The 24,999-nt window shown below is 45.5% G+C and overlaps 1 protein-coding gene across 1 annotated transcript in view; it reads right to left on the bottom strand.

Moving 5' to 3' along the window:
* The window catches only part of ZBTB46 (zinc finger and BTB domain containing 46), a gene marked incomplete at its 3' end in the record, with an annotated part of 34,606 nt that overhangs the window by 5,168 nt on the left and 4,439 nt on the right, over positions 1–24,999 (bottom strand). The window contains exons 2-3 of the mRNA XM_080627729.1: positions 21,871–22,840; positions 9,156–9,437 (exon numbers count right to left, since the gene is read on the bottom strand). Of these exons, the coding sequence (XP_080483855.1) occupies positions 9,156–9,437; positions 21,871–22,840 (1,252 nt within the window). The remainder of the gene's footprint in view (positions 1–9,155; positions 9,438–21,870; positions 22,841–24,999) is intronic.

Genomic DNA, 24,999 nt, shown 5'->3' with positions numbered 1-24,999 from the left:
CCACAGACACAGTGCGGACCACAGCGAGTGGGACAAGCGGCTCCACATGCCAGGTTTAACCACGTCATGCTGGAAAAAACTGGTGTGGAGATCCCAACAGTAACCAGATCCTGAGATTGTGAAGGAAGAGTGCTTTAGAGAAGGGAATGAGGACTAAGCCAAGTGGGGAAACTCCAGCTTCCCAACCTGCAGGCACTGGCCCTGATGTGGCACAGAGACGTCTCCCCAGAGCTCTGGCTCCCAGCAGGAATGGGCAGGGCAGAGCCACACTGGACCTGTTCCCTCTCTGTAAGCACAAGGGCAGCAGGATCCAGGATCTCTCAATGGGAAACAGCTTGGTAAGAAACTCTCAAGTCCACCTTGTGCACTATCAAGTGTTTCTCTTGTTGGTCTCCCTCAGATGCAACAATATTAGGAGTAAGAACATTCCTAACACCTCCAAAGGTCACGTGGAGAAGCTGCTTTCATCCTCTCAGCCCTCTCCCATGTTAAGGAATCAATCCTACAATGCTGAAGCTCAAGCTGCTGACAGGCAGTGCTGTACTCGGAGCAGCTGGGAAGCACCACACTTCATTTCACAGTTACCATAATCCTGGTTTGCATGTAAATATATAGAAAGAGATATAGAAATAGTTAATCTTTTATAAAAATATCTGATTTTCATGTAATAAAAAAGGCATTACAGTAAGAGTACCCTCCAGTGACTGATTTTGTACGCACACCCTAAGTTACATTAGATCTGCTGTGTAAAGCCTCTTCTCAGTTTCAACGTCACAGTCTGGCTAAGTTACATGACAGAAGCCACAGCCACACTCCAGTGTATCTCTTAGAAAAGACAGTATCAATAAACACACAAGCCTTGAGACAATTCTCAAGCCCAAATCATGTCCCCTGTTGCACATGTGAACAGGCAGCGTGGTTTTCTCTGTTCAATGCGTAGAAACCCAGACTTTCTATAAAGCTTACAGGGCTGAGCACCCCAGCACTGCCACAGCTCCCCGTCTCCAGATGGAATGTCTGGCTTGTCTAATGGACACAGCACTAGACCAGAACTCAGCAGACTGAATTCTATTGTTAAGTCTATTGCTAACAAGCTGAGGTATGTCATTTTCTCAGGGAATACAAGGAAAACATCACCATTTCTTTTATAAAGCACTTTGAGATCTACTCATGGGAAGTTTGAGGTCGTATAAGCAAGCACACAGTACGACCACACCAGTAAAACAGCCAAAGTGCCCATTACATGGGCTGACCCAAGTCATCTTTGCACACAAATCACACCGTGGCTGCAGTTACACAGTGCCTGGACCCAGCATGTTATCCCCTACTCAGCTTTGGGGAGTTACTCTCTAATATAACACCTGTGGTAGGTTTATTTGCAGCATGAGAACAGTGGACCAAGTTGGTTTTCCTAGTTTAAGTGTCTCATACACACAATAGTAGCTACGTGTCCTCAGGATCCTCAGTTTGTCCTACGCTGTCCCAAAGCCTGAGCCCATGCAGCAGGGCAGAGCCTGGGTAACACTTTCATGTGGCTACTGGGGTTCTTCCGTGTACCAAAGCCCTGGCCACAGGAGAGACAGACACAAGCACTCGAGTGCACAGACATAAGGTGCCTGTTTAAGTCTGTCTTGTCTCGAAACAGCTTGGCACAGTTAGGACACTGCATCTTCTTACAGTGGAAGTGGATGGTCTTCTCGTGCCGATCCATGTTGGATTTCAGAGTGAAGGTGGCAGGGCACTGGGAGCACTGGAAGCGGGAGAGCGGATTGGGAAGCACTCTGTCAGTGACGCCTGGCCGGGGGTAGTCAACCAAGTCCAATGGGAAAAGCATGGAGAAGGCATGCTCATGGATGTGCTCCTTCAGCTCTTCAGCATGCTGGAAAACCCTCCTGCAGAAACCACAGGTCAGCCTCTTGGCGAGGCTGGAATCCTGGGAGAGGCCATCAGTGGTTCCATCCGTGTCTTCGGATCTGGAGAAACTCGTATCTACAACAGAAACAGAGACACACGAACAGATCAGTGTCCTCTGGTGGAAAACAATGACACGTTTAAAACTCATTTTTCCCTCTGCTTACCTGAATCAGAGTTATCAAACTGCCAAAGTGCTAAAAGTCCATCATAAGCGGCCTGCAAATGGAAAGCATCCTGGAGTTAAGGCAAGCATTTACAAGGACACGTCTCTGTGTCAGTGCTCAGAGCCCCATCTTACCTCTGCCTTCACCCCTTCTTCAAGGGAGGCTCATCACTTCTCCTGGCCACCGATCTGCCATTACAAGGCTCTCAATCTCAAAGCAGCCAAGTTAATGGATTGTATTTTGCAATATTTGGTGTTTTGAAGAGAGTAATCAACATGCTTTTTTGGGCCCTGGGTAACTACTCAGTTCCCAGCCTCACCAAGCATCCATAGCTCCCACTGTGGCCAATGAATAGAAAATCTCTAGCAGATACAACAGAACTGGAAAGTTTTCCCTTAGCTCTACACGGCTACTTTTTCTTTCCCCATAGAAAACAAACACCTTCTGCATAACTCCCTTTATGCGGTGCTTTCTGGCACTGCTGATCCAAATGCTCAATAAAAGCTGATTTTTAGGTTTCATGCAGCATTTGCAGTGTGCCAGTGTGTGGCAGATGGCAGCTCTCTATGGGGCAGAGGCGTGATGCAGCCTGGGCAGGTCTGCTGGGGACAGGCAAGTGGCCGTTCTGAGCAGCTCCCTTTGCTCCAAGATGACTGCAAAGGAAAATCTGTGTTTCCATCCGTTTCTTTACTGGAATTAAAGCATCATTCCAAAATACAAAGACTAAGAAACGCCATAGAAAGGTATGAATTTGATGTCAGTGTAATACAGAAGCCAACCTGCTTCTATCCCAATTTAGGTAGAAGAAATCTAGAGGCAAAACACCAGAGGTGGGCAGTGGATAGCTGTGGTCTCAGCTATCTTTATGCCATTATTGTGTTCGTGCATGCTATGTTTCGCAAACAGAAGGATTTACAATAAAAAAAGCACGTATCCTTCAAAACCCTCCAGTTTTGTGAATGCAAGCTCTGCTGAGGAAAGGCACAAAGGCTAAAATTAGGACAGCACCAGCCTTGACCTCAACAGCCTTCCTAGGTTTAAAATACCCTGTATTTGAAACCAAAACAAAGCTAACAGATCAAAGTATGACACATAAGGTTTTTCAAAGCACTCCTATGTCCCAAAACCAGGACACCCAAAACGGGGGAGAATCTGACAAAACAGATACCTTTACACTTCAATTTGTTGGCATTTCGACCCCGACACCCAATCTTACCTGGGTGGAGGAAGGCACCTCTCCTTTTGCCGCAGTTTCTGGTGACATGCCACCAGAGGAGCAGGCCTCGGGGGGGCTCTGAGTGGCAAGGTGTGATGAAGGCAGCGGGGGAGATGGTGCTTCCACTTTGCCATCACTTTCGCCCCTTGGACGATTCAAGTTGGTGCCAGGCCCTGGGGAACACAGGAAATGAATCTCACCCACGTGCACCAGCACCAGCTGGTGGCTTTACACCAGGCCTCCAAAGGCAGCGCTCGCAGGGTATCTTCCATCAGTGGGAGGAAGGGATGCAGCAGGACACTGATGCCAGAGGCTCTGTTGTGTTTGCTGTGTTCAAACCAGCCTCCCCACCCTAATGCCTGGTGTGTGTGGTGGTGTCACACCCTGTGGCACCGTCACTAAGAGAGTCCATGGGGAGAAAGCAGCACAAACAGAGCAGTCACACTGCTGAAAGACACCTCTGGGAGAAGCACCGTTTCAAACCCATTTCAAGCTGTAAGTAACATACACAGAGACTGGATTCTGCTACTGACTTGCTTGAACCTTGATGGCAAAGCTCCAGATCTCCAGATTTGACCGCGGTGTATTTATTATATACTGTTAAGCCTTGATCTCAAAGTGCTTTACAAAAGATGGGAGAAAGTATTACTTTCATTCTCTGGTGACCAAGCATGGAAGTGCAGATACTTGTACAAAAGTATTCAATGATACCTGGAAGTCAAGAGATTCCAAAAACCTACCATAGAATAAAAAGGAAAACATCATTCGTCTGTCTGAAACAGAAGCTGCTGCAACAGTCAATCTGCAGCACCGGTCAAACGCTACTGCACAAACTGCCCTGCTAAAGCACAACACATCTAAATACAAGTAAGGAGCGTGTAATCGAGAGCAGCAGACGTTACAGACTGTCAAACAACCCCCTTGACTGAATGCTGGAACAACATATTGAACAGGTCATTACTTCTGAAAGGCAAGCAGGCAAAATCAGGAGCAAATATGGCATCAAAGAAAATAAATGCCTATTTAAAGCAGTCGATGCCCTAAAGGCTGTTTTATTTCTCACACAAAGGAGCCTGATTGAGACCTTTACGGATATAAACCCCGCACTTTAATGCGGCTACAAATAACAAGTCCAAGTTTATTCTAGGGCCAAGTACAATACCCTGTGATCTGGGGCACAACAAAGGTTTCTGAATGCCAGCAATCCCAAATCCAACTTTGTATCAGGTCCCAGAGGAAACTCTGCTCTCGTGCCACAGGCTGGATGTTTGATGTACCTTCCTCTGCTTTGATCACAGACGGAGATCTCGCACAACCTGGTTAACTCTCTTCAAGTGAACAACACTTCATGTTTTCGTGCTGGGGCTGTTGTAATTTAAAGCCAGGACAACAAAATGCTAAACCCCCATAAATTCCAGATAGGAAAACCATGAATTCATCAGTAATTCCCATAGAAACTGTGACTCCAGGTCCACAGCAGAATTCCTGCCTAGACATCCACATAGCCTTGGTTTTCCCCTGAACATCCCAAACTGATTCCAACCTCCCTGTTTACATTGAAGCTACACACTTGAGAGTACAGAGAACTTAGAGGCATCTCTGGGTTGCACTTCATCAAACAAAGGGCACTTTAGCACACAGTAAAGAGAAGCCAGTGGGGTCTGGCTGAAGTAATTCCGTATTAGCACCTTCACAGATTTATACAGGTTCCTAGGAAACTACACACATGTGAAAGCTAAAGGAGGAACAATGAACTCCATCACCCACCATGAGCCACAAAGATGTACAACACAACAAAGCACAAAGCTGATTTTTAAACCAACAGTTAAGATTTATTTGGTTTCAACAACTGCAGGTAACACAAGAGGAAAAACCCACATAAACGACCCACACGTTGTACACGAGAACGCAAACAGCACCTGGATTCATGTTTTGTCCCATTCTAATACTGGGAGAAACCTTCCTTCCCTCCCAAATTTGTATTGAAATGGATTTTAATGACGAGCGTTTTAACTCCTCACTCAGAAATCAGTCAGCTCTGCACACAGATGATGCCTTGGTTTAAGACTATTCCTATGAATATGGTATTATCTGGAGAGGAAACTCTGAGGGAAAGAGAACAACAAAGGTTATCATAGTGCTTAAAATCACATCCATTCTCCCACAAGGCTTCATGTACCATGTACGAAACTTCCATGTCAGACTGAACCCCTTCAACTCCCTCTCGGGGCTGTTGACCGCTGGGTAAAATGTATTCCTCCAACAGCCAGCGCCAGTGGAAGTGGTTGGCTTCAATGAACCACTGCCTAAAAATAACGTATTAACTGGTCTGCCCAAAGAAAAGGGCTCTGTGTACCACGGAATCACTTGGCCAGCAAGCTTCATAGGAATTGCTTCTATAAACAGTTGCAGTTGCAAGAGCGTAAACAGGAAAAGCCAAACTTAGACATATAAAAAAGTAGGCAATGTGCTATTCTGGAAACATGGGAGAGTCGCCCTTCAGGGGAGCCCAGCACCCCCAAAGGAGAACAAGGACATGGACTGACCAGCTCGGTTGCTAATGAATATTAAAAGTCTCATTCTCTTGATTATGCTTGGCAAAAGCAGCTCACAAGAGTCAACTAAAGCCTTTGAGACTTTAGTAGCTGTGGTGAAACCATCCGGAACAATGCTACCAAAGTTCAGTACCACAAGTGAAGTAAGACACGCATTATGAAGCCAAGGAGCTCAAGAGGAGGAGCTGGAAAGCAGCACGGGATATCCTGCTTTTACAGACAGAGCATGAAATCTGAACCTCTTAGACTGGCTTATCTGAAAGATCCCCACAGCAAACTGGGCAGGTTCAGTAATGAATGGCTCCCAAGACAACCTCAGTGTTACCCATGAGTAACTTACATGGTCTTTTTTGCTGCAAACCCCCGTGTTCTTTAGGTTTCCAACAAGCACATGAACAACATCAGTCTTGATCATACACCGTGAACACCAGAATTCTCAGAGCTGCAGGTTGTCTACAGCTCTGTTACCCAAACAGCAAGCTACTTACATCTTCCCTCCAGATTTTAAATGAGTTTGAACTGCTTTCCTTTAGAAATGCTGCACTTACATGTGACTCAATCACAGTGCTACACCAGCCCTCACACACCCCAGGCTTTGTTTTCCATCAGGAGAATGTTAAGTAACTTCACACCTCGAATGATCATTACAGCATACAATGAATTAGGAAAGGAGCACACAGGGTAAAGGGAAAACTTTGGGGTTTCCTCTTTAAACTCCTCCAACAGTGTGAACTACGCAGAAGGAAAAATGAAAACCCTTAACATATGCAGTGACCTGGACAGTGAGATCCCCTTCAGACACAGCTCATCCCACTTTTACCATGTATAATAAATACACTCTTCAGCTCTGTCCACTTCCAGTAAGTGTTTCCTCCAGAGAAGACAAATAAACCCAAGCACTGCTCCTTGAGTCAGTTACTGTAGTGCCTCGCAAGCACACACAAGGACACTCCAGTGACAGCAGTTAAGGTTAAAACCAATTTTAAACCCGGAAGAGATTGATCACTTCGAATTTCTGAAACGAGTGTTTCCTTTTCCAATGTGACAGATGAAAACTCTGCTGGTTTGGATTTAAAAAGCAATAAAACCTTTTCCTTGCCCTGTGCTCCTGCCTACTCCCCCCACCTTTTTCTTCTTAAATATAACCCAGGACTTAAAATGACTCAACATCCTCAAATTGTGTTTGAAGTAGAATGTGAAAAACACCTACAAAGCTAGCACCAACCCAGACTGGGCTTTTAGATCTCCAGAACCTTCTTACCCCTCACTTTACTGTCCCTTTATACACTGAAGATTCTCATTAGACTTGATGTCCTATTGTATTCATACTGACCACTTAAAAGTGAGTCTTAGAGCAGAATGTCTTTTATAAGTGGTTAAAATGACTTGATAACTGTGTTTGAACAAGATGAATGCAAAGTATGTCCCTTAACTCCGTCCTCCTGTAAAAATCCTTGTACCAAGCCCCAGCCCCATCCGTGCTCTCATGTGAGAGCTACAGACCAAGTGACCTATCTTGTGTTTGCCTCATGCAATTCACTTTGCTCCCATAGAGATGAGATCACTGGAGCTGACCTGATGAAACTGAAGTCATAGTGAGAGGACAGGAACACGGGGACCTCAGAAACAGGCTGGAAGGACCTCCTGAGTCACTGCACCCATCAATGATCTATCATTCACCTCCTTTTCTAAAGGTACCAAGCTTTATTTTAAACCCTGTTGGTCTCCTGCCATCACCACGTCTGTTCTCAAACTCCACTTCTCTGGTTCGGCGATCTCTAATTTCCAGCCCAAATTTGACTGTCTTCTACTCATTTGTCTTTATGCCAAGTGGTGCTTCAGCTTCTAAGTAAAACCTAAAATCCTCCAGTGAAAGGATGATGGATAGAGACAGCCCTGTTGTTATCAACATTTATCATGACAGAGATGACAGCACTGATCTCACCTGTCACAAGACAGAGCTGAACCCACGGTGCATAAATCACCCTCCTGAGCTCCTCCTGTCCCGGTGCCAGCTGAGGGCACTCTTCCCACTGCGCACACACCAGAGGCTGCACTGCTCTACAGGGTCTTTGCTGCTGCACTGCAACGAAGGGATTTTCAGCCCAGGAGCCTTGTTTGAACCATCTAAATCTGACTTAATTGGAGATCATCCAGTAAGAAAACTACTGTGGAAGGAAGATGAACACTGCAGCACTTCGGCTGCAGAATAAGGTACAACAGCTTTATCTTTTCTCTCTAAACTTAGAAAGATCAACTAAAATAGTTTTACTGTTCAGGCTGAGAAGTGTAAAGAGATACTAAGACTGACATAACCTGGTGCAGTTATTTCCCTTTATCACACAGCTGACCACTTGGATGGGGCTTGGAGCAACCTGCTCTAGTGGAAGGTGTCCCTGCCCGTGGCAGGGGTTGGAACTGGATGAGCTTTAAGGCCCCTTCCAACCAAACCAGTCTGGGATTCATTCTATGATCCTATAACCATTAAGAGTTATCTATTTTTTGCCACAGTGGATAGTAAAAGCAAAATAAGTGAACTTTTCATTCCATTTAATTGGTTAATTTTCTCAGTATAGATTAAAACAGACCTTTTCTGCTGGAACCTCAGATGCAGTACTCAGAGAGCCACTGCTTGCTCTATTTTATGTCCCATCTTCTGAGAGCATTATTACAATACATCATTAATAGTTTTTCTTTGTGCGCTAGAGAATCCAACTACTTTGATTGTAATGAATACAAAAGTATACTGAAAAATCAGCTGCCCACACCTAACATACACATCAGCTGCCTCCAACACATCACCAGGAGAAAAACCATTCATTTCCATGTGCAAGTATAACAACACAATCAACAGCTGCTCCTTAGAGAGAGGTCTAAAACTAACCAGGAAGAAGTAAAGATCCTTCGATGTACAAACCCACAACTGTTTCTACAGACTCAGGAGCAACAGGCACGATGTCAGCATCAGTCAGTTTGGATCCAAACCCTTTTGAGCTCCTTCTTCTACCATAAGGACTCACATACTTTGTGTTTTCTCTGTAAGTACCATTGTGCAAATGAGTAAACCCGAGATTTGAGGACACTACACACATACACACTAAATACGTTCTTCCACGGTGTCAGCAGTTAACATTAAAGTTGAATCAATACCAGACACAGTTCTCATTTTATGGAAAGCAGGATTAAGCAGGACGTAAAACTGGATCTAAACAGATGAGCTGTACTACACAAGCCAGTGACCCGTGTACTCTTCTCACAAACCACTTAAAGTATCAATAAGCAAAAAGGACAGAAACACAAACTTACGAGAGAGGGAGTGGGTGCCTTTGGGCAGGTACTCGAAGAGCAGAGAGCTGTCCTCTCCCAGCATGTCGGCTTTCAGGGACAGCAAGCTGTTCTTGCTCATGAGAGCCGCGCGCAGGTTGGCCACGGTGGCAGCCTGGAGCACATCCTCCTTCTCCGGCGTCAGCGGCTGCGGGATGTAGGTGCCCTCCCCGGCGAGGAGCGCTTCCTCCACGCTGCCGTAGGGCTCCGAGCGCTCCACTCTGCTGTCGGAGCTGCTGGGCTCCGGCACCGTCACCTCAGCACCTGCGTGGGGAGAGAGGCTGTCAGAGAGGGAAAAGGATTCCCGAGACGTGGAACACGGCAACTTCAGTGCCAGGAAGGGAGGGCAGAGGGAGGCGCACGACCTCCCCATGAGCAGTAACTGCAGAAAACCTTAATTATTTACTTAAAATTATGATTTCAGGGTATCTGCTAGTGCTGAAATTACATTCACGTGTTAAATCACAGCATCCCAGGCTGGTGTGGGTTGGAAGGGACCTTAAAGCTCATCCAGCTTCAACCCCTGCCACGGGCAGGGACACCTTCCACTAGAGCAGCTTGCTCCAAGCCCCTGTGTCCAACCTGGCCTTGAACACTGCCAGGGATGGGGCAGCCACAGCTTCTCTGGGCACCCTGTGCCAGCGCCTCAGCACCCTCACAGGGAAGAGCTTCTGCCTAAGAGCTCATCTCAGTCTCCCCTCTGGCAGGTTAAAGCCATTCCCCTTGTTCTGTCCCTACAGACCCTTGTCCAAAGCCCCTCTCCAGGTTGCTTAAAGACCCACTGCACAAAGCTTTACTGCACCACCAGCACCTCTCACTGTTAAAGCTTTTCCACGTCCTTTAAAAACCAAAAAGCCTCAAAGCAAACAGTAAGGAAAAGCCAATCATTAGCTGAGTCCTCCTACACCCTGGAGATGGAGTACTCCAGGCAGGGGGCTGCAGGCACAGCAGCAGCAACTATGTGAGCTATCAGAGATGCTTTCTCTTTAAAGCAAACCATTTCCCCTCTTCCATCTGTGTTTTGCTTCCTTAATCTCCCATCACCAGTTTTTGTACATATCAGCTAAGCAGAGGGATTCAATTGTTTTGACTTCTTACATATTTTGTCATCCCTCTGTTCTGAGCGAGCAGCTGACAGCTAGATAATACACATTTTTCTAGATGATAATGAAGTTTGGTTTAAAAACTAATGCTTCTGCATAAAGGAAACAAGGAGACTTCAAAAACTTTACAGAAGGTGGCAGAGAAAGTCAATTCTAACCCGTTGGAGTGGTAACGGAACAGCTCTATCCATCACAGGCGTGACAATACCTCTGCCCCTCAAAGCCTCCTTGGCAAATCCCTGCAAAGAGCTCGGGCCAGGAAGGGTGTCTGTCAACAGCCCGGTGCTGCCAAAGGAGCAGGAGGCAGTAAATCACCTTGTGTTTCCTCCCGGCCTCCTCCTCTGCCAGCTCCAGATGCTGATTGACAGTCGCCAGACCCGTTGCTGCCTGCTGCACATAAACACTAATTGCTAAAACACATGCAGATTAATTGTAACCACAACAAGACAGTCCATGCTCCTCAAAAGCCAAGAGCAGTGACAGGCAGCGAAATAGAGGCTTTAGAGCTTCCAGTATTTATAGCTGATGTAACCTAATCAAACACACATTAAGGCCAAATAAATACCCACTTAGTCACATAAGTACTGACATCCGTACAGTGCACCAAAACCCCAAAACTCACAAGTTCCCCTTCTCAGTGCCTCCAAAACCACTTTGCGCTCCTCTCCAGCACGTAACTTTCTTTTACCGAGATTTAGGGAAGAAGTCTATGAATCAAAAGCTCCCATCACTTCCCACTAATCCAAACTGTTTACTACAGCGCTGCAGCCCGACGTAAACCCATAGTAAATGAGCTTCTCTTTTGCCATTACTCAAGCGAGGACTCACGTGGAGGCCCCCGAGCTTCATCAGCCCTCCGCAGCTCATTCCTCACCCTGCTGAGACAGTCCCAGTGACCGCCCAGGCTCCAGCCCTGCTCGCAGGGAATCCTGCTTGGAGCAGGGAGCTGAGCAGGGATTAATGCCGCTCTGAACCACTGAGCTCATTAGTTTCTTTAGCAGAGAATTATTGTGCAGTTATTCTATTACAGCAGCTGACTTTCCAAAACACAGCAGCTTTAGCAAAGCTTTGTTGGCTTCCTGGCTTCAGTGTTTTATTATTTCTCTTTAGTTTCAAATAAAACACAAGGCTGATTTTTTACAACGTTGGCAACAGTTTTTCCACACATCTCAAACTCCAAAAGCAGTGTTAAACCAGTAAAGTTCTTATCTACACATGAAAGCCTAATGTAAAAGGAATATAGGAAGCCTGACTGAAATCGAAGAAGCCCAGGCTGGTGTGGGTTGGAAGGGACCTTAAAGCTCCTCCAGCTCCGACCCCTGCCACGGGCAGGGACACCTTCCACTAGAGCAGCTTGCTCCAAGCCCCTGTGTCCAACCTGGCCTTGAACGCTGCCAGGGATGGGGCAGCCACAGCTTCTCTGGGCACCCTGTGCCAGCGCCTCAGCACCCTCACAGGGAAGAGCTTCTGCCTAAGACCTCATCTCAGTCTCCCCTCTGGCAGGTTAAAGCCATTCCCCTTGTTCTGTCCCTACAGGCCCTTGTCCAAAGCCCCTCTCCAGGTTTCCTGCAGCCCCTTTAGGCACTGGAGCTGCTCTAAGGTCTCATCACATTAAGGAGCCTTCTCTTCTCCAGGCTGAACCAGCCCAGCTCTCTCAGCCTGGCTCCAGAGCAGAGCTGCTCCAGCCCTGATAGCATCTTTGTGGCTTCCTATGGACTCGCTCCAACAGCTCCACATCCCTCTGGTGTCAGGGGCTGCACAATTTAAGCCTTGAGGGGCTTCAGGAGAATGACCACCACCATCCCATGGCTCCACCAGCATCCTCTCACCCCACCATCAGTAGCACTGTCAACAAAATCAGCCAAAGCCTCCATCTGCCTGCCTGTGTGGACACTTGACAAAGCTTGGGGTGACAGCAAGATCCCACAACTCTCTGGAGCTAATTAAAGAAACACTGGATAATCTTCTATCCTCCTCTTATGTATAAAGCACACTTGACAGTCATAAACAGTAGAACCCCCAGCTAAGTCCACCAAATACTTTCCCTCCCACAGCCAAACATGAAGCAGGGCTGGCAAGTCATGCTGCTCAGTTTAACACACGTAGGAAGAAGACACACGAAACCCCACAGCACAGATTGTATGGAGAGAATATTCTCTCTTCATGTATATTTCTATGTGGGGCTTTGGACAAAGGCCTGTAGGGACAGGACAAGGGGCTTGGAGCAAGCGGCTCTAGTGGAAGGTGTCCCTGCCCATGGCAGGGGTTGGAACTGGATGAGCTTTAAGGTCCCTTCCAACCCAAATGGGTCTGGGATTCTATGAGCATCACCACCACTCCCACCTCAAGTCTTCATTCCTGCATCCTCCCCTGCTACTTCCTCAGCTGGAACATGACTACGTGTGTGGTTGTGAGGTGAACTCGAGACAGGAACTAATACGTTATAAATAAACTGGTTTGTTAAGAAAAGGTTATATTTAAACCCCAAGCAGTTCCCACTCCGGATCACTACATGGCTGCACAGACATTTGCACCAGAACAACTGGAGAAGAGCGTGGGGGGCACAATTCAGTCCCAAGGGAAGGTGGGAGCCACTTCAAACTCTGCTTTTCATTTAAGGACACTGCCAAACCATGACCTGAGCTGAACTCATCAAGAAAAAACTCAGGTGGAATCAAAAACTTCATTTGCTGATGTGGTTCTGCCTATTTGTGTCAAGTACCTATAGAGCTCTGCCTGAGAGCAGGTTTCAGCTGTCATCTCAAGGATGATGTTTCTGGTGTAAGCTGAGGAAGATTTGGCTTCATCTCCTCCTGTGCAACAGACAATGAAGTTTTAAACTTGCAGATAAAAAAAGAACAAAAAAGCTTCTATTTCTTAGTGTTTATTTCTTGGGAATAAAAGAGAAAAAGGAGCACTTGTGCTGGTAGGAAATGACAATCTCTCACCAGCTGCTAAATATATCCTTGCAGCTTCTATTGCAGATACCCCCTTCCTTTCTAATAGAAATCCTTCTAAAATGTTTCACAACTCCCTGTTAAGCAAACGCAGTGCTCTCCCACGCTGCCATGTTTACACACAGAAGCAATGCCAGGAGCTGTATTGGGTTTGATCAGCACTGGTTTACAAACATAGCAGTCTACACATGGGTAGAATAAACGTGCTCAGCATTCAGAATAAGCTCCAGTTTCACAACCCAGGAAAGTATCAGGCAAAGAGAGATATTTAACCACCACATGTAATGATCACTAAAAGCTGCCTGAAGGACTTAGAAGTTCTTCCCTGTGAAGGTGCTGAGGCGCTGGCACAGGGTGCCCAGAGAAGCTGTGGCTGCCCCATCCCTGGCAGTGTTCAAGGCCAGGTTGGACACAGGGGCTTGGAGCAAGCTGCTCTAGTGGAAGGTGTCCCTGCCCGTGGCAGGGGTTGGAACTCGATAAGCTTTAAGGTCCCTTCCAACCCAAACCAGGCTGCGATTCCATTGTATATTCATCGTACAGGTTTTACCAGCAGAAGCATCCTCCTCAACACCTCTAGAACGCTATTTCTGAAACAAACCATGCTGTTCTACACAAATACAACCAGGTTTACACCAGTATTTCTGCAGTGCTATGCTATGAGCACAAGTGTATCTCCCTGTTTGTCTTCCTCAAAACAGTCATCAGTGTACAAATACCAACTGGAAAATTCCCTCTACTCCTCCAAGTATCGGAATAAACCCCATATTCAACCTCTCTCTTTCCTGTGCTATTTGTTTTTGTAACTCTGAATCAAACTCTGCAGATGTCTTTCTGTGCTGTGTGTCAGCAAAAGGAGCTCCTGGCTCCAATCCCAGCGGCTCATTGCTGCTCTCCCATTGCCTGTTAGTGACCCCAACTCAACCCTCTGCAGGGCTACAGGGTAAATCTGGTCAGAGAACTGATCTTCACCAGAACATGAACACCCAAAACTCAAAGAGAATCCAAACAAACCACCCAAATTCAAAGAGAAATGGTTACATCGGATGAGTTGGTTTTGAAACTGTGCTGAAATGGAGTAATAAAGTGGTCCTTGCAGGAGCAGGAACATTTGGGCAGTGCAGAAATACCTTAAACCACACCTTCCCCCCCAAAAAAATATGCAGAGAACTGCACAGTAACTCCAGACTATCACTTCAGTAACACTGAGTCTGAGCGTAACCTCTTTAAGTCAGATACCCCATGCACTAAAAGGACTGATTCTATTCTCTGCTGCTCCTCAATACAGTCTCTTGCTGCATATGAACAGACATCAACACAAAGGGATAGAAATCGAACACCCAAATATCACCATATGAACACAGGGACTCGCTATGTGACATGATGCTGAGTTATAAAAGCCCTCAGAACAAACAGTTACCTTCTGAAACAAGTGCCTGCAAGAAACGCAAAGTGAATTAAACAGAGACCAACAGAGCAAAGTCAGGTTTGGGTTTGATTCATGCCTCTGCAGAATCAATTCCTACTACATTTGAAGGCAAAAGCAGCTCTTCAAATAGGGAAGTGAATGTCCTGAACGGTGCTGATCACAGAGAATTCTTTTTACGTTACAGTTCCCAAACCTTCTTGATTTCTCACTTGTAGTTTCAGTAAAGAAACAAAAATGGGGTAAAGTTTCCTTGTGAAAGCCTGAGATGTCTGTAAAGAGGAGCCGATTGCAGCCGGCTAAACACTGAGACAAAACACTGAGAAGGGCACTTGAGAGAGGGGAAGTGCCTCTGATCTCTGGAGTTAAAGCAGATTAACAGAATCAGGGCTGCTACCACAGGGAGGAGGAAGAGGAGGGCTTTGGAGCCTAGGGAAAATGGAATGCAGGGTGGGGAAAGGAAACACACTGAGCTTTGAGCTAAAGCTGGGTTAGGGTGGAACCATTTTAAAGCCAGGGTGTAGCCAGGGAGTAAGCGCCTGGGTTTAAAGCAATGGTTTTTGTTTCCAGACTTCAAAATAACCTGACCTAACCCTTTAATAACAGAAACTCAAAGAGTTATTCCTGCAAGGATTGCATCCTGATGATTCTGCTACCCATAACCGTTGCGATATGGAGAACCCGGGTTGTTCACTCAGCACTCCTACCACCTCCACAGTGATTCTTCACACCATGAGGGGAGAACTGAAGCCCAGAAATGGGGCAGCTCCAGAAGCCAGAGGAATGCAGGACATGGGCTAAGCCGATTTCACCCAGTTTGGCACGAAGAAGGAATTCTGGGGGTGGCATCAGAGCCCAAACCTGTCACCCCTCCAGGTCCGGCTCCAATAGGAGCCTGGCACTGCCAGCTTCCGCTGCTTAAGGTGTCCAAGTACCTTCTCAACAAAACCAACATTAAACTGCCCCTCAGTCACAGCAAAGAGGATTTTAATGCCTTGCACCCAAACTGCAACTTCAGGGAGAGCAGGTGGAAAAATGCAGTCATTCATTTCCCAGTGGCAGGGAATTTGTGATCTGTTGCCTACCCTCAAAAATGCTCCAGCACCTTCCCAATGAGCTGAAGGGTTCGATCCAAAACATCCACCCTCAGAAGTGATCTTTCCAAAATCGAGCATAAGAGGGATGTAAATAAGGAACTACCAGTAGGAAACTATTAGAACTTGAGCCTGTGTTGCTTTAGGCCATCAGATATTACTCTGACAACTGACATTTTAACCAGCCCCGTTTTCATTTGTGGTTGTAACAGGTAATTAAACATCTGCCTTAAGCTGTGACATTGCAACCAGACCTTGGACCATGGCAGGCGGAATGGAGACGCCTGCTCTTCAAAGCAAAAGCCATTTAAAGGAAGAATAAATGACTGTATTCTGTCCAGTGACTTTTCAGCTGCTACGCTATGTGGGCCACTTCAATCATATACTATTACCTACTACTGCTGCACACTGTCCATTTACCTTCTAAAACTCCCCTTAGCATCTCCTTCAATACATCTGTTTTCCTCCCACAAAAAGCTACAGTTTATCAATATACCTTCATTTTAGATAAGATGGATAGTGAGTATCAAGGATGGGATACCACATCTTAAAAAGTACATTTTCATACCCTTTTTGAGGAGCAGGGAAAGAGGTTTTGGATAGGCTAGAGCAGATGGATTGATGTCTCACTGTGGGAAGCCAGGCAAGGCAGAGCAGCATGTGGGAGCACTGTTATTTACCATGTGGCTGCATTTCAAACTGGAGCAAAAGGGGTTTAATACTGGGCTGCAGAAGTTAAAAGGAAGAGTTAAAAACAGGAGAATTCAGTCTCAGTAAGGTTCATCCATCTCTAATGGGAATAGCTGGGTGCAACAGCCTAAAAATCAATTCACTGGGCTTCAATGCTCACCAGGTATTCCCAGTACAGACACGTTCTGGTTTAACCTTGTCCCTGCATCCCCTCAGTCTGTCTCGGTCCCACCTTTACTACACCAAATTCAGACTCTTCCTTCTCAGCACTTGTCAGTTCTTATTTTCTGCTATCCCTCTTCCACTCCTTATTCTCTTCCTCCTATCTGTCCTACCTCTCCTTCCCTTGCTGTATCTCCACTCCATGCTGGCATAATCCTTTACACCAGCCTCCATCACTGACTGCAAACCCATCCCTATGAGCTCACTCGCATTGCTGTTTCTTTATTTCTTCATTAATATTAACCTCCAGCGCTAGCTACAGATCTTTTTTCTTCTCTTTTAAACAGAAGGTAAATAGATTATTTATAAAGCACCATGTAAAGGCAGAAGCATTACACAGCTTTTGCAGAACAAAAATCCTCAAGTGTTCCTTGAACACCTGAAGCTTGAACACAAACACCACGCTCATTTTTCTTCCTCTTCTCATTATACAAGAGCTCTATTTCACTCTTTGGACTAATCTGCTTGCCAAGTATCACAACAGAAACAATGGCATCTTCATAATAATTAAAAATAATCAAGGAGAGATTGGATGATTTGCATTGAGAAGGTGAAAGAGTTCCAGGAACTCTCACAGTTTGCTGAGAATGAGACTTACTTGCAGGAATAAAACCACCCTAAAAGCACCTACACATTCACCTACCTGCACTCAGATAGGTCCCGAGACCTCATCTGCACCAAATTAGCTGAGAGTTCATCCAGATCGAGCTCTAGATGGGATAAAGGGATAGGAAAAGGCTTTTCCAGCAGCTGCCTCCAGTCCTCCTGGAGAGGCAGCAGCACAACTCCCTGCAGCAGGCGCTGAAATCAGATCGTGTCATTGGAAAATGATGAACCTGAACGTGGCCGCAGCACGAGGGAGGAAACTTGTGCATAATTAAAGAGTTTGGTGATAAATATTAAAGGCCCTTGGAGCTCTGCAGAGCCGGGAGGATCCAGTGAAGTCCTGCCCGCCCTTCCCATGAAGGTCACTGCTTAACTCCTGAGGCTTTTCCTCTAGACCAAGCAAACATCACTACTTGTAACCACAGTAAAGCAGAAAGCTCCCAGGCTGCAGCAGCTTTAAAACCCACTGTTCTGTCCTGAAAATAATCACCTTCGTTTCATAGTCAACTGCCACACGAATCCACTCCCAGCTTTAGGGTGCAAACACTCAGAGGATGTGTGGGAGTACTTCGGGAGAAATAAACTCCTGAATCACAACTCCTATGACTGAACCAACGCATTAAAGCCATCAATAAATCCTTCCAAACGCTCCCTCCAAGTGAGTTTTGCAGTGTATGGAGAGGCAAAACCAGCAACATTCTGTCAGCTTAAAGGCTCTCCTAGTGAGAGCTCTTTGGTGAGAGGCTCTTAAATACCACCCAGACCTGTAGTCCCACATACTCACGTAATCCTGTACAAACCTCATCCAGCAAAGGAGCAGCAAGCTAAGGAAAATGAAGATGCTCAAGGCGTCTTCACTTCTGAATCTCATAAACATCTTTAAGACTAACAAAGAGCAAGATGTTTCTTTAGAAAAGCTACAGACTTCAAGAAGAAAAGGTTAACATAAAAGGCAGACTTGTTATTTTTCAAGGCTGTGGAGGAAATTCGTCTTGGCTCAGTTAGGAAGAAAGTTGTTATTTATAAAGCCCATCCTTCAGTTTACTTTGGAGAACTGCTGGTCCAAGTTACTGCAGCTTGGTGAGGAAAACGTATATGGGGCTGTTTCATACACAACTGACATCCTGAACAACCCAAGCAGGATGAGAAATAAACCCCTCATGTGTTCTATGCTAAACAGAAAAAGCAGATTCATAAAGTGAAACTAGGATGGAGAGATGGTCCCCATGGAGCTGTGGACTTGACTGACACCTCCCTGTAGGGACTGAGAGGTTCCCAAGCCCACATCCCAACTTGGTTTGTGCTCTACTGCACATCCTGTTTGATCATTCCTTCTTGGATGAAGAGGATACACTCTTCATGGCAGATATTAGGAATCACTTGCTTTGTTTGATATTTCCATGATGTTAGATTACCATTAATAAAATTACTCCAGACATCCCTTTTTATTTCAATCCCTAGTGTGATCAACTTCAAGGACTGCAGCATCGGGAAAAGAATCAACCGATTTGGAAAGAATCTTTTTATCCTTTCAATTAAAAGAACACTGTGTCTTTTTGAGGCCTCATAGATTCATGTTTCAGTACAGCCTACCATGTATTTGGGACACTTTAGTACACTCTGTATTCATAAGGACATATTTCCCACTGGATGAAGCACCACTACCAAGCGTACACGAGCTTTCAGCTGTTTCAACAGCAAACTGCAACATGCTGCTTTGTAACATAAATGAAGTAATCCCATGTAACACAGGAATAGGAGAGCATTTTTATCTGTGACCCAAATAACCACTGAATTAAAAGGGTGATGCAATGGTTACTTGCAAGTTCCTTCTTCCAAATCGCTGCCTGCATGTTGCTGAAATGCAGTGGTGCTTGCAAGCAAGACCGAATGAGTATCTTGCACAACTCAAGGAGGAAGACACCAACACTGAGCTTTGGACCCTCCTGAATCAGCTTCTGCATTGCCAGAAGGACTGTTAGTTCTCTAGAACAGAGGCTTTTGCAAATGGCACCCAAATTATCCCACAATGGGGGCTTTCAGACTTAGCAAGCAGCATCTTAAAATAACTGAATAGATCAGAAGAGTGAATGAGCCAAAGAACAGAGAGTTCCAGGTAACTTTCTTCCTCTTAGCTACTTAAGAAAGACCACTCAACATCCATTTCCTCAGCAAACAAGTACCTTTTCATCCTAGCTATGAATAATACTGTAGGGACACTTCCAAATGGGTAAGACAAAAAGAGCCCTAGGAAGTCTGTTTTAAGGCATGAAGCCTGACACTACTAAATCAAAGCCATCTTCAAGCTGAGATTTAAACACATCCCAAACATGCATTATGCAGTGCAGACACTTGCCATCATCCATTTTCACACAAGAGAATCCAGTTTTCTCCATGCACAGGAGCTAAGTTGGGGGCACACCTACACTACCACTGAATTCCAGCAGGAAAGGGAAGAACCTGGGGTACCAACAACCAACCCAAGCAGAACCCTGGGGCTTTTCAACATGGGAGATGGAGCAGTTCACAAGAGGGCTGCTTCCACCTGCTTGAGATAGGAAATATTAGTGTGAGACCTTACTGCTTGTAGGGACCAGGACAGGGATGGCTTGGGGGACCAGCTCTGATTTCACCCAAACCATATATCCACACACACAGTACATGTAGGCTTGCTGCTGACAAGATGTCCATGTGTTAACCAAAACTGAATATGCAATGATCTTGAATCCTTTGAAATACCAGAAAAATCTACCAAAAGACAAGAAATTGTGACCTAAGATACATGCAGGGCTCCTTAGAGGAAGCATGCAGAGATGCTCCTTGCTGTTACATCCATATGCTGTGTCGCTGTTCAGTTTTCCCCTTTGCTTTACAGGCACTAGTGGAATATTGAAACTACTTCCCCAAACACCACCACTGAGCTTCCCCTCTCCCATCAATTAGAAACACCTCTTTCATTGGTAAACACCTTTAAAACAAGATTTGGCACTATTTGCTTGTGCCTGGCAATGCACTGTGTCAGCGCGGCGCTGAGCCAGCACCCGAAGCCACCTTCTTCTCCCTCTGCAAACAGTTGTAAAGAAAAAGGACACTTACATTTAATTTCTTCATGATTAGGAATTAAAGAACAGAAACTTCATTCAGCTTCCAGGAAGACAATCTCTTTATTTCACCCTGTTTTCAGTCCATGCCCAGCTGCGTAAACCAGTCAGCGCTGCAGTTGTGTTACTGCAGTCACCCCAACGCGTGTGGTTTACTGCATTGACCGGTCCAAGCCCCACATCACCCCTTGGACAGTACAAGTGACTGAGCTGCTTTTATGGGATGCCATGGAAGTGAAAATCAGTTGCATGCAAATAGCACACCAGGCAATGCGTGCTGAACCCTGCTTCCAAACAACCCTGAAATCCATGCTGAACCCTGCTTCAATACACACATTATAAACCCAGGATTCATTATAAATCACTTATCTTCAGTTATCTCCCATTTTTCTTCTAACTGCTGTTGTGTAGATTTTATCATCAGCAATTAGAATAATTACATGCAAGCTTGCAGCAGCAGCAGATAAGCATAAAACATAGTAAATCTAAAGACATTTGAGGAGCGTTACCCCTTCAATGAAAACCACATTTAAACTCCAGTATATAAGCATCTTAAACATCCTTTTCGAGCACATAAAGACTCTTCAGACTTTCTGTACTATTTATATTGCTTTTTCATCTGAATTTGGCAACATAAGGGTATATAATCTCACACACCCTCCTCCTGGCTGACTTGGGCTCTGGTATGCGATGAAACACAGGCTAACTCACCAGACAGAGCTCTTCAAATCAGCTTGAGGGAGTTTGATACCACACTCCCTGAAAGTCTTTAGGAAAAAAACACCCAGACTACTCCTGTACCAGCAGCATTCCTGGATCTCTTAATTGCCAGGGATTAATGAATCAAACAGAACAGCTATTTTGAGACAGAAAATAACTACTGAAGATTCAGAACAACTCAAGACCACGTTTTTCTCCCTGGCTATATGCTTTAAAAGCAGCCACTCATCTGAGACTACAAGTAGTTACACATCAAAATACACTTTAAGCCACAGCAGTACCTCAAAAAACACACATTATTCTTAAGAGATACCAAACAGTTCTCTTGCCATGAGCAGCAATAAGCTGTGGTGGTTTTCCTGCACATGAGAAAGTGACACCTGAATACCAGGAAGCACTGGAGATAGTATCATTCAGACTAAATTACACCCATGTGTGGTGTAATTACATCATCAATAGACTGTGCAAGGAACATTCTTCATCCTTGACATCAGTTTGCACACCTGCTAAAATAAATTCCAACCTTTTCTATCATGGTGGTTTTGGGGGTGATTTAGGCCATTGTATGCTCAAGACCACAACAAAACTCCCAACCTCTTTCAGAGGAAAACCAGCCAAGTGCTGTGACACTGAGGCTCCAGACTAAATTCCTGCTAACACAAGTTTCTGCATTTTTCTGGCAAGCTCAGCTATCCTGGAGACTGATAAGATCATACCACAAACAGATCTAATTAACCCAGTGGTTTTAATTTCAGCCATGAAAATCAGAACAACAACTTACTGGGGTCTCGACTGCTGTAGGGCCATCCTGAAGCAGGTAAGAATGATGGCATTGGAGAGCTTGCCCGGCTGTCCTCCTCCACTTGCTGTGTGATATGCCTCACAGTGTCTTTGTTTTTCCTGTTCTTCCTACGCCCCGTGGGCTGCCAGCCATCCCCTACTCCTTGCTCTGAGAACACCGTCTGTATTGCACTATCCTTGCCAGAATGCAGTTCACTCCCTCCGTAATGCGACGGTGAAACCTGTTCCTCCTTGATCCGTAAAGAGCCATAGCCCATGTCACTAGACCAAAGAGACTGGGATGAAATGTCTTCGTGGCTGTCTGTTTTTGGTTCTTGATCCTCCTTGCCATAACTGCTCCCTCCTTCATGGCAGCTGGCAATGGCTGAGTCTCCAGAAGAGTTTGCAGGGCTCGTGCGCCGTGCTAACCAGGGAGATATACTCCTGCCAGCCACCACTGCTGAAATAAGAGCATCCGTACTGCTGCTGGAGGGGGCTCCAAGCTCATAATCAACGAGATCATCTGAAGCATCAGACTTTATGCTTATGTCAAGAGCTGCTTTGATGAAGTTGTGACAGGCCTGGACAATGTCTGTCATCTGCAGGTAACTCGCAGCTGACATCACCTCAATGACGTTGCGGCTGGTCAGTGCGAGGTGTGCGGAGTACATGAAGTCAATGATGGCTTTAAAGCCTTGTGCAGTCACGATGTCCAGGTGGGTGACAGTGGCCTGGTCAGAGGTTTTCTGTACCTGGCAGTAGAGTGTTTTGAAGTAACGACTACTCCCAAGCAGAACATTTTTGTGAGCCTTAAATATCTTCCCCTCCACTATGATGCAGACGTCGCAGAGGATGCCGTGCTGCCTCTGCTCGTTCAGCTCCCGCAGCAGGTGCCGGTAGTGGGACGCGATCTCCATATCTTCCTTGCGGTTATTCATCTGGAAATCTTTGTGTTTCCTCTTCCACAAGTCCTGCAGGGGGAAGGAAATGACAGGATTTCAAAATCCACTATGAGCTGACAGAGATTTTCAAAGACTGAGACAAACCCCGAGTTGTGCCAAATTAAGTAACAAGTTCATCCTGAAAGGATGCCACAAAACACAGGCACTGCCTGGAAACACCACACATTCATTACATGATGCGGCTTCTTTCTACCAGACTTCAAATAATTTATGTTAAAAAGCAGATTAGATTTGAAGCTCAGTCCTCCAGTGGCTCATAACATCCCAGAGAAATGCTTCTTTAAATGACTACAGACTTGTAAGCAAACCTGTCTTAAGTTACTTGGGTGAAACAACTGTCAGTTTTAACTGCTGGAGTTCAGTGAAGTTTGGGTTTGAAACTGTGCTGATGGAGACAAACTGCTGAGGAGCACTCTGTAACACACTTTCCTCAAGGGAACAAGTATTATGTGTAACACACTGAATAGCTGAAGATCTCCAACAGCAAAAGCCAATTGAAACCGGCCCCTGCCCTCGCTATACTGCTGTGGAGGGGCTATAAATACAATGCAAGGCAGAAGAGCAATAAGCAAATCCAAGACTACAGATCACAAAATCAGAAGTCCCCACTCAAACTAAACTGGCAATAGATGAGAACTGTGAAATTAATGTTATTTGAGGCTGAAATGCTTATAAGCACAAGATTTTTAACTCGGCAATAAAGCATGTTATCTCCTTGGCTCTACATCTCCAAGTTTACCCTACAACCACCCTAAGATACTGTAGAGGACAGAGAAATGCTAATGATCACCTGAACATTCATGTTCAGAAAGGTTGCTTGTGACCCAAACAACAAAGTATCCACCAAGCCAAGATGAATTCTGATGACCTTTCACAAAGTTCGGCACCATTATCCAAACAAAGGCTAGTTAGTGCCAGCAGCATGGCAAGTGTCACATATCTTGTAAGTTATGCTCCAGATTACCCTCCTCTTACACCCCAAAACAGAGAAAAAGTGGGTATGTTGATTCAGATTGAACTTTACCCCACCAGCAAAGTACAAATACAAGAGAAGTAACACATCAGTGCTGATTTCTGCCATTTTATCTAGCTTAGATCGCTTACTTGGGACTTACCATTAAAGTTTCTATACTGTTTAACAGTGATTTAATGGTGCAGCTAATCAGGAGCACTGAGCTGCCACACAGTGTGAAGGATACCAACTCCCTCCTCTCAAAAACTTAAAACTTGTTCCAATATAAGAAGTCCCAACTGTAAAACTAGCACACGTGCCCACATGTCATCATACAACTGTACAATTGGTTTCTGCTGACAAGACCAAATCTGAATGTAATTATGGGCAAGCCTGTGCACCAGAGCCTGGATTTGGGCTGCTGGTGGTTGCTGATAAAACCACAATCACCGCACTTGCGTGGCTGCACCATCTCAAAGCACGCACAGTTAAATATAAGCACTGTCATTAAGAGGCTGATGTGTGCTTGCAGCAACTTTCTAATACACATCCGGTTCAAAGCACAAATTCAGGCCCATCTGTACATCACCTCACAGCAGTCATGATTGAGAAAGTGTCTTGACATGTGCAAGTGGGTTCCTGTGCTGGGGAATACAATCTGTAAGACCTCATTTCTCCTTCCTCCTAGTCTGTGCTAGTGTCATCCTCTACAGGAGCACAACAGCTACAGTTCAGCCCACACCACTGGCTGGAAAACCACCTCTCAGCCCACAGAACATAGATGACACCAGGACCTTTCTTCTAGAGCCACCTGATGAGTCAAGAGTTCAAGTTATGCAAGATGCCTGCACAAGCATCTCCAGTTCCACAAGAATGAAGCTCTTTAGCAGTGTCACAACTGCTCATTTACAAGACCGGCTGGTCCCTGGTCATTGAGAAGCATTTGCTGCTTCAAGAGAGGAAGGACCATGTTCCTGCACCACAAACAGGCTGAACCGGTGTTCATTATTTCAAATCCATGCAGCTTTTCTATGGAATTAAGCACAGAGTGCACAAAGCAGCTCATCTTATTTCTATTTGAATTGGAAGAGGTCAATAATAGAGCAGCTCTACGTTATCTAAATGCTACTTACTCACTATTGAAATCTGCCCAGAGACCTCAAATCAAGTTCTCACACAGAAGCCACCTCTACCTCAAATACATGAAATACATCAA

The sequence above is a fragment of the Psittacula echo genome (assembly GCF_963264785.1).
Source record: "Psittacula echo genome assembly, chromosome: 12".
Classification (NCBI taxonomy): Eukaryota; Metazoa; Chordata; class Aves; order Psittaciformes; family Psittacidae; genus Psittacula; species Psittacula echo.
Note: the sequence above shows the minus strand (reverse complement) of the source record. Positions and strands in the feature narration are given on the sequence as shown.